Genomic DNA, 10,654 nt, shown 5'->3' with positions numbered 1-10,654 from the left:
AGAGAGAGAGAGAGAGAGAGAGAGAGAGAGAGAAAGATGGAATAGCGGCGGGATCTTCTAAGCCTCTTCCCATTCCTATTTGTTTCTAATTGTGCCCATGAAACCAAATAAAAATGCATTTGACGTTCTGTGAGCTTTGTTTCAAAATATGATTTTTAAAAGGGTAAATATAGTTTGTTGATGAACATTAAATCCTGTTATTTTGTCAGCTGCTGCGATATTTTCTGCGTTTTGCTATGTTGAATAAACTTAACTTTCTTTTTGCGTTTTGCGAATTAAGTAGAAAAATTTGCTTGAGTTACTTAAATCTTAACTCTGAGCATCTTTTGAGATTTCTAGTGGATTGGATTAATGTCATTTTCTAATTGTTCGGATTAACTCATTGACTCCCGAGCGCTAGGGGTGTAGATAATGGACTATTTAACAAAGTGAAATTGTCAGAGCCTCGTTAAAATGTGATTGTGTGTACATTGTGGCAAGTGTATTTGTACAGCACACAAATGAACCGTCAACTAAAATCACAGTCAAAATATTTCTAAAACACCTGATTGGAAGGTTGATAAATAAATTATTTGAATGTTTATTTGTTTTGACTTATGTGATAAGAAATGATAGCGACAAGGTGCTCTTTTACACCTCTTCAGGTGAAAATAAACAAACTACCTGGCATTCGAATAGAGATATCTTAATTACCTACAGATTGAAGTGTTTGCAGGATTTACCTTCCGATTGACGTGTCAAGGCGGTGTGGTCAATTTTGTTTTCTTAACCATGTCACAACATCGTTAATAGGCGATAGTTGGTCAATGTTCGGGCTAAATACCCGATTTAATTTGTTCATCCGTTACCTTACGTATTCATTCTAAATTCCTATGTAAAATGGTTAAACTAAAAAGTTTGATATATTTTTTTTTTCTGAAAAGACATTTTTTTCCAATATAATGGCATTTTTAGTTTCAAACTGCATATCACATAAATGAATAAAAAAAAATAATCTAAATTTTAAATCAAATCTTGAAATATTTCTGTAACATTAAGTGCAAAATCATAGGGTTAATACACCCCTTCATTATTATATTTTCAATTAAGGAGGAAAAACCATGGATATTTCATAAATTCGATTGAAAGAGGGAAAGAATTCTGCAATACAACTGTAAAGGTTAAGTAAATATAATTTATTAAAGAAGAGTTTCAAATCTGCTTTATTTTATATTTCTTTTTTTTAAATTATTCTGCTATCATGTTAAGATATTTATTTTATTTTTATTATTTAAACATATTTATTATTTAAACATATTTATTATTTAAACATATTTATTATTTATGCATATTTAAACATAAAACTAAAAATTTGAAGTAAATTCTTATTTGATTACATTCATGGATTTGTACCCGTAAACATCTTAATTTGTAAATATTATTTGAATTATTGACAAGAAAAACAAATAAAGATCACTCATTAATGTTTCTCAATTCAATGACAAGAAACTTGAATATTTATTACAACTGCACAATTCTTTTACGGATTTTTTTATTTCACACACGCATTCAAATTCCCTTTTACCCATAATAATTATAATTGGGGAATCTCGGTTCCTCCATATTTTTATAGCGATATTATTCAATTTTTTCATTACTTTTTCGTAATATTTCTACACACGATCATATTTCAGAAGATCTCAAAATACCTACCCGTCTCATTATCACGGTTCTGATCGGAATGTTATCATTTTAAAAAATCATGTTCTTAACGGTATGAAAAGAAAGCGCATAAAATATTAAAGTATGTTTGTTTGTTTAATCACATGATCTGAAGGCATATTATGCAATAAATATTACAGCGGATGACAAGTTTGGCAAAATGGTAATAAAGGGGGCGGAGCTAACTCAATCCGCTGTTTTGATTGGCTCAAGTATGTAATTCTTTTTGCTCTAAAGAGTTTTAACAAATGTTATTGGTGCCTAATCCCTTGTTGCTGGAAGGACTGTCTAAGAAATTGTGTTTAAATCAAAACTACACCCTTTTGACAAATTTTTAAACTGACATTATCCGAACAATTACCAAAGGATAGAAGGACAAAGAACCTATGTGCGTTAATTCAGCATTGTTCCTCAGAGGTTCCTTTATTCGTGGATGACACTCTGTTGACGCTAAGAGGGAAATTGTCTTAGAAGAGCATCGTATATAAGATCTTCGTACCCCGGATAAAAAACTAAACAGTTTAGGACAGCGGTAAAATGCAGCACTTTCCGTACCCGTACTCCGCCGAGCAATTAGCCTGTTTGCGGAACTACCAGATAGGTCTGTTGGCGGCAACTTCTCGCAGCAACAATCCTACCTTATTCACCATAGATAATATTCTCTCCCCTCGTCCTTTGAGTCTGCAGCAGACGACACCTGAAGTCAGACCACCGCCATATTCCATATCCCATCTCACTCAGCTACAGCGAGACTATTATGGTAAGAATTTCATCATTTTTCAGATTTTAAACCCATGCATAATTTTACTTAAACTTTCTGTAATTTAAATAAATAATAAAAAGGTTTTTTTATGCGTAAAGTCTTAAAGAAATACGAAAAACAAGTTTCAATAATTATTTTTGTGTATTTAAATTTTGCATTGTATATTCATTCATTTTTTCAAATTTTTCTTAGCTCGGTACCAACATCCTTTTCAAGGTTTATTCAACTCATTTGACTTTGATAAACTGGGACAAAAGCGAAAACGACGACATCGCACTATTTTTACCGAAGAGCAACTGGAAGAGTTGGAGAACACTTTTCAGAAAACACATTATCCGGATGTGATGCTTCGGGAGGAACTAGCCATGAAAGTAGACCTGAAAGAGGAAAGAGTTGAGGTAAAATCAGTTATTTCAAATAATGCATAAAATAATGACTTACTCCAAATAAGATTAATAAAATTGCTAATTTATTTAATTTGATATAAGCGCTCTAAATCTTTGGCCGAAACTTTTGAATATATCTAATAAATATTATCAAAATATTTTGTTTAATATTAGTTTATTCTGTAAATTTTTCAGAGAATATTTAATTATTTTTTTTTGGCAAAAACGGTAATAATAAAACAGTAATTTTTATAAAACAACGTATTCATTCGTACTTTATAGTCTATAAATAAATGCGCATCATAAATAATATTGTTTGAAAATAATAAATCTAAGTTTAATGAAATTATTCATGGAAACAAGCAAAACAAAATAAAAACCACCCACAAACTTGTGCTAATATTTAAACAATAGCAGCTAGCTTTTAAGTCAACTATATCTTTATTTACCCTCGATGATGAGAAAATTTGATCGGAAAGATCATAGAAACGTTGTTTATTTTTTTTAATAACAGGGTAAAACCACCAAAACACTTATTCTAACATAGCCGGAAGCCCACGGTCGCACTATGCTTTTTATCACCCAAATCTTAATTTCATTCATACGTACACTCCGTGTTGATATCGCACTATCTACATACAAAGGGGACCTTTTTCACTCGTCATAAATTTCTATTTCCTTTATTCAGGTTTAAATAACATGCGATTACATCTTGCACATTAACGTTTTAAAATCTGGATTTATAAAGATTGGAAGCAGCTTTTCATCGCCACAATTTGTTTTTCGTCAAATATCAAAGGAACTCTGCATACATTTTTGTACATGAGAAAGTTTATGTTTCGCCTTTGAAAGCCCTTTGTGATATCAATTTTCATTTTTATTAAGAAATTTTCTTATCCTTTTTTTTGCACTAAAATAGAAATTTGAAAATTGAACACATGTAGCCCGAGTTATCCTTAAAAATACCTCGATAAGTAGAGTCTGTGATTGTTGTGTTACCCCTTCGTCAGGTGTCCTTATTTTTTATTGTTATGCAACGCAAATTGCTTAAAATTCGCCGTAAGTGATATCATAAAGCCATAAAATCATTTTTTCAAAGTAATTTCGCAATAAACACAACGTAAATCGACTAAGTAATCCCATCGTATTTTTATCTTCTAGGTTTGAATATGGTTAACGAAGTTCAAAGATTTCAATCTTTGTAAATGCCTTTCTACATGAATTTCAACAGATAATTTCTAAACGCAAACCAATTATTCTTTTTAAAAGCGCAGGTGTTTGCAATAAAAATCATAAAGTAATATATACCTTTTTTTCTTGGATTTACGTTATAAATTAATGTTTTTATGATTTTAGGTTTGGTTTAAGAATAGGAGGGCAAAATGGAGGAAACAAAAAAGAGAGGAAGAATTAAGTAAATCGCGCACAAAATCAGGCAGTTCTGTGGATAAAGCGGAACAGAACAAAGACAAAGACCACTCGGAAACCTCGGGATCTGCTGGTTCATCGGAAGGCCTCGATGATGTTGAGGTGTGTGTTGACGATGACGTCAGTGAAGACTGTGCAAACTCTAGCGCCGCATTCAGTGAGAGCAGCTTCTCTACAAGCTCCGAGGACGAGGAGACCGAACACATTGTCGACTATAGCAAAAATCCAAAACTTTCCGAACAGACATTTCTGAATCAGTCACGTGAACAATGTGGTGATGCGCCATCTAGCGATAAAGAACATGTTTCAGACAGTGCAATAAATTCAATCCACAATGCAGACTCCGGGGACCATGACAATACCAATGAAAAATGACAGCTTCGGGTTATTCACGTGGGTAGGCTTGAACACTATATGCTGAACATTGTCGCTATGTCAGTATTCTTCGTTTGTCATCGAAGTCTTTATTTATTGCTCCCCTCCAGTTAGCCGGGTAGCTGGATAATCCAGAGACAAAAAAATAAAACACCGTTCAGTAGATTTAGTCACGTGTCCTCTTCACAGACACATGCAGTTGAAATGTTGTGAGATGCCAAAAAACTAGATTATGATTGTTGTTAATAAATTGTCAAAAATATGGTGATTTCATTATTTTTAACAAATATCATTGAAATGATGTGCTTATCCCTTCAAAATGTACTATTTGAAAACTGTCCTTGTTTGAATTGCAATTGAACTGAGCCCCCCGTTGGCCGCTGTGATATTTTCAATTGATACATTGCGTGCAAAAGGGTGCAGCACCTAACATCAAATCTATTTCAGTTCTCCTGTACACAATTTGAGGGGAATGCACTAGGAGCTTGTTGTTAGTGAGTTTGCAAACCGATAAAAATAAATAACTGGTGCAACTGTTTTTAATTTTAATACCACGCAGCAGACTTTGTGAGCAAGATATGCATATATGCTTAATTACCATAAAGAATCGCCATTATCATCGTCAAAAGCTGTATAATATTTAGCTAAAGATCATACACAATCTATGAAATCTTTAATTAACAATACAATAATTAGCAAAATAAGATATCAAACCGGCATTGACAACTGTTTCCATTATCATGTAAAACAAGCCAGTGTGTTCTTTTGTGTAAAACAGATCCACCCTTATCTTGCGGCGGGGCTAAACTACCAGCAGAACCCCTAAAGTCAATGACAACAACCAGTATATGTTTGTCAATCATGCTAATGACTCGGTTTATCTCGATTCACTCATAGAAATGGGGGATGACCTGTCTCTGATTATCGTATTTCAGCCTAATTAACTCCTAGTTAATCACCCAACTTTAAATAAGTTTCCAATAATGCAAAAGTAGTTTGTACCTGCACTTAATACGTGGTTGGTTCTGGGCAAGTGATGTCTGTTTTATTCCGCAGCAAGACAGAGTTCTACGGTAACAGCAGCTTAATGCGGACTCATTGTTGTAATAACCCTTAAACAACAATGTACTTAAGAACACAAGAATATAAAACACATACGTATAAAACATGTTGTGTCTTTGATAACTAATGGGATGTTGTTAAAATCGACAAAGAGGCGCGCTGAAATGGAACAGAAAAGGGAGAGACCAGAGTTGATGTTTTGATTCGTGCTTTTACAGAGTTTACAGAATACACCTATACGTAAATAATGAGAACTGTATCATTTAGTCTTTCGTGAACTCGTTTTAGTATCTAAGTATGAAAATTTCACATTTAGCGCCATTCAAACACCATTACTTGTAGGACGCCAGAGTACGCAAGGATGTACGCATGCGTGCTTGTATGCTTTTGGATCTCATGGGATTAAAGGGTTTCTTCTTAAAAGACACTGTGCCTTTTTTAAAATGCATATGATTACCTACTTAATTATTTCATTTCCATAAAAATCTGATATTTTTAAGTAATGCAATGAATATCAGCGAAGGAATGAAGTGTTCATAAGAATAAAATAACCTTGTAAAGTCTAACAAGCAACCAACGCTTGACGTATTCCGTAGAGCGTAATATATGTGTAGTTCAAAATACTTTCCTGTAGTTAAAAAATAGCATGGAATTAAGACATGTATCTTTAAAAGTTGTCATTGCACCCAAATCTGTTTGTTTGTGGAGTCGTTTTATCTGATTGTATGTGGAGTCTTTTAATCTTTTATTGCACACTTTGATAAAACGCTAATTTAACTACAAGTGTTTAACGACATGAAGCCACTTTAGTTTTGACGGATAAATAAGACGAATATCCAGACACATGCGAACGGGAGAACATAAGTTTTCCTTGCTTTGTAAAGAACTTCGTGATAATCAAACAGTACTGTATTACTTATTTATGGATGAAAATTGCCAACATTTCTCGTCTTTGTTTTAACTCTCCTTAGTATGTTCGTAAATTATATTTTAAACACAAAAAGATCTTAATTGTACTGCACATGCAATAAATGAATTTCTTTGATATTATATTACATTTCTCCTCCGAATTCAGGTGATGCATAGGCCTCTAATTAAAATTTTAAGACAAAATTGTATGAAAACACGACCATCTGTGTGTAAAACACAGACTGCACGGGTATCGACCAACTCCTGGAATACATTCGTATAACGTCTGGAATACTCCGTACAACGTCCATACAGTGTCTGGAATACTCCATAAAACGCCTGGAATACGTCCATGCAACGTCTGGAATACTCCATGCAACGTCTGGAATACTCCATACAACGTCTGGAATACTCCGTACAACGTTTTGAATAATCCATAGAACCGTATAACGTCTGGAATAATCTGTATAACGTCTGGAATACTCTGTATAACGTCTGGAATACGTCCATACAACGTCTGGAATAAGTTACAAGCTTATATGATATAGAAATGATATAGAAAACACATGATGAAATTAAAAGTTAAAAACCAATAGTTATATGAATTAAAAATTTTTACTGAAGTTTGATCTCAATATATTGTTTTGGGACGCAGTGGCCTCGGCTATTTGTTGATAATCGTGTAAATATGCAACGAAAAAAATCGGATCGTTTAAAACAAAACTCTCAAAATATTGTCTGTCGTTGGTAGGCATATTGTAGAATAGTATAGTATTCGTTGTCTCTTAATTAACTGTGGTGTGCATGCAGAGGTAGTCAATGATTACAGCAAAAATCATGATATGATCAATTAAAAAATCAGTTCTGTTAAGGTATTCTAAATTCACAATTATCGTTATGATTTCTATAAGTGGCATGAAACAGGAGGTTTTTTTATGTAACCAGGTGGGTGGGTGGGTGGGGGTCTTTGGGGTTCCACTTGACGTGTAAAGTTTTCGCATAGTGGTTATACTTTATAGATTTTACTGTTTCATGTGACGCCAATTTTTCATGATTTTCCAGCTTTTTAGACCCTCCCCTGCGAAGAGTTGACAACTTATACCATATGCATGTTGCAGCTTCACATGTCAGAAAATTACGGTGTATTGTTTACTATGTTCCATCTACCAACTTTTCTTGTTATTTTACAGAATAAAGCACAGGCACTTGTTTCTAAGACAAAAAATTACCCTATAGTATAATAATAACACAAGGTATCTAACTCCGAATGAGGTAAATCACCCCAACCCGTGTATTGCATTCGTTTTCGCTATTATACGAAATGCAATCCAAAAGTATTTAGTACCATTTTCTTCTACAATAAATTATCTAAACAACCATATATAGCATGCTTACTTTTGTTGTATTCTAATGTGCATAATCTGCGTCAAAACATGATAGACTCCGATTGAACCGTAGGCACTGATATGATAGTATCGCAGAGAAAAAAAATAAAATAACGTGATTTAAAAAACATTTTCAGTGTCTAAAATTTGCAAAAAACTAATGATGTTTAAATAAAATAAAATATTGCAAAATAAAAGTTTCGTTAAGATGATCAGCCACTGGTGAATTCCAAGGTTTTCGGTATACCTCGGGAATTTTCATTGCGTTGAAAGAAAGAAGAAAATAATCACCGGATAGTGGATTTTGAAAACATTTCAGGCGGTAGAATTTGAAAACACAGTGAATTTTGCAATGGAGCATAAAGAAGGATTTTGTTCATGGTATGAATTAAATACAACATTTAACTATGAATTAAATGAATTACTATATAATAGACAGCTTACACATATAAAGAAAAATACGAAAACATTTTTTTTCAATATAGTTAAAGTTACATAGTTTACAATGGGCTGTGTGTATTTTGCAATTTAAAAAATCACAGTCACTCGGTTCTGATTTTACTATAAAAAAAAAACCTACAGCATACAATGCTTATAATTAATTAATATTTTTGTTGGATTGTCCAATATAGGTATATTGACAAATGTTTGGCTCGAAGGATACATTGCAAATTAATCAGTCAAATTAACCGTGCAGTTGAAATTATCAAGCGGCGCTAATTTTGAAAAACGTAATTAAAAATCATTACTAGAATTTAGAATAGGCCTATTCTAATTTTATCTGAATTGCATAACTCAAAAACCTTTATATATTTCCGATCTCAAAGTGGCTTTTTATTACATGTACAAGAACAAACACCCAAAACTACCATTTCTACTTATCGCAATGATATACTATAGTAAGTATAGCAATCTAATACTATATAATTACTCGAATTTGAAGTAGACTTATTTATCCACAATGTGCATGATGATGGATTGTTTTCTTTCTAATTTACCCCTTCAAGGTAACTGCGGGACTGCTCTTTTGCAGGGCAAAATGACATAAGGCGCTTTCCATTTACGTTGCCTCGCCGGCGACGTTATCAGGAAACGGTGACATGAATGGAACGGTTGCCATCGTCACAATGCTCCAACGATGACGATTTCAGCTTAAAACTGATACCTATCTTAAAATTTGATCCAATATTTTTGGCTATTTGCAGTTTTAATGTATTTCAATGTAGTAAGACAAATTGTAGATTTAGAAATACTGGTTTTGTAGACTATGATAACCTCGACGCCATATTGTTTCCTAATCGGCAACGGTATATTGCGTTGCCACAATCGCTCGCCGGCGACGCGCGTTCCAGCAATCGGCGACGAAGGCAACACCGGCAAATCCGGCGATGCCGGTTAAATGGAAAGCACCCCAGGTCTCGTTCAACCATACGCTCGGCTGTCTCCGTAAAACTCCGACGAGCAGGAGTTTTACGGAGACAGCCGAGCGTCTGGTTGAACGAGACTACGCAGTTACCGTGAAGGGGTCTTTACAATTATTTAGTAATTAATTAATACTAGTACGTATTCATTAATTACCAGATATAGAATTCATTTGGTTGTCTGAGGTACTAGTAATTCCTATTACCTAATGCATTATTATTAGGTACATCATTTCCTTAGATAAGTTCTAATCGTGTTAATATTAAGGTCTGTATAGTAGACCAACTAAATGAAATAAAGGTAAAATACAAATCGTTGAAGGAACAGCATTAAAAACATATAACTATTCGGCATTGATGGTAGATCTTCATGTGTTACGTTATTCAACTCTAGACCTGCTGTAATCTCAACAATGACAGTTTTAGACAATGCAAGCCCGAAAGCATGGCAACTTTGAACACTTCTAATGTTTTATCTATACATATTTTAATAGTCCCCTACACCGGAGTAACGGGGGACGTATGGTCTTTCTCGTTGTCTTTTCATCTGTCTATTGGTCATTATATATGCCCAAATTTCTTTTTCAATACTTTTTAGTTATGGTTTGATGAATTGATTTGAGCCCTGCTGTGCAGTTTCATCAAGTGTGACTTTTGTTGCTTTTTATCAACAGGTATTTAAGTAAATAGTTTTTACTCGACATGGTCGTACACGGGTCTGATTTCCTGCAGACGAAGCAAACTTTCTACAGATTAAACTGCTTTGGATTTCTTATTATTTTTTAAGGAAACCAAAATGTTTTGCTTGGAATTTTATATTTATCAATTCATGTATAAGTTTAAAACCAATTCTCGTTAATAGATATAATATCATATCATATAATAATATGATAATCAATAATATTATAATCATACAATAATAGATATTAGTTGATCCAAGAGATTAATTTTCCATATAATGATATATTACTCTGATGAGACTACTAGGCTTAAAACTGTTATGTTTACCAAATTGATTGATGGTCACAAATTTCAAGCAAACCCCAGTATATTCGTACAGACCTCGATAGACTCAAACTTCGGATGGTGCGTGTTCTACAAGGAATGAAAAACCAAGAATCAATATTATTGAAAAAAATACAAAAATCATCGTAATTGCACTCGAACTATATGGTCTTTGCATATACGTGTAGTTTGGGTATGTTTAGTCTGTTCTATATTTAT

General features: G+C 33.3%; 1 protein-coding gene across 1 annotated transcript; it reads left to right on the top strand.

Moving 5' to 3' along the window:
* Positions 1–1,945: 1,945 nt before the first annotated feature.
* LOC128177544 (ALX homeobox protein 1-like) lies at positions 1,946–4,915 on the top strand. Its single transcript, XM_052844281.1, has 3 exons — positions 1,946–2,461; positions 2,657–2,862; positions 4,207–4,915. The coding sequence occupies exons 1-3, from the start codon at positions 2,239–2,241 to the stop codon at positions 4,651–4,653; spliced, it is 876 nt and encodes a 291-aa protein (XP_052700241.1). The 5' UTR covers positions 1,946–2,238; the 3' UTR covers positions 4,654–4,915.
* The last annotated feature ends 5,739 nt before the right edge of the window (positions 4,916–10,654 follow it).

Source organism: Crassostrea angulata, chromosome 3 (genome assembly GCF_025612915.1).
Source record: "Crassostrea angulata isolate pt1a10 chromosome 3, ASM2561291v2, whole genome shotgun sequence".
NCBI classification, from domain to species: domain Eukaryota; kingdom Metazoa; phylum Mollusca; class Bivalvia; order Ostreida; family Ostreidae; genus Magallana; species Magallana angulata.
Note: the sequence above shows the minus strand (reverse complement) of the source record. Positions and strands in the feature narration are given on the sequence as shown.

Bases quoted from the DNA above. Each gene is read 5' to 3' on its own strand.
- LOC128177544 (XM_052844281.1), top strand. From the start codon at position 2,239: ATGCAGCACTTTCCGTACCCGTACTCCGCCGAGCAATTAGCCTGTTTG. The intron at 2,462-2,656 runs GTAAGAATTTCA...AATTTTTCTTAG, and splicing joins GCTACAGCGAGACTATTATG to CTCGGTACCAACATCCTTTT. The intron at 2,863-4,206 runs GTAAAATCAGTT...TTATGATTTTAG, and splicing joins TGAAAGAGGAAAGAGTTGAG to GTTTGGTTTAAGAATAGGAG.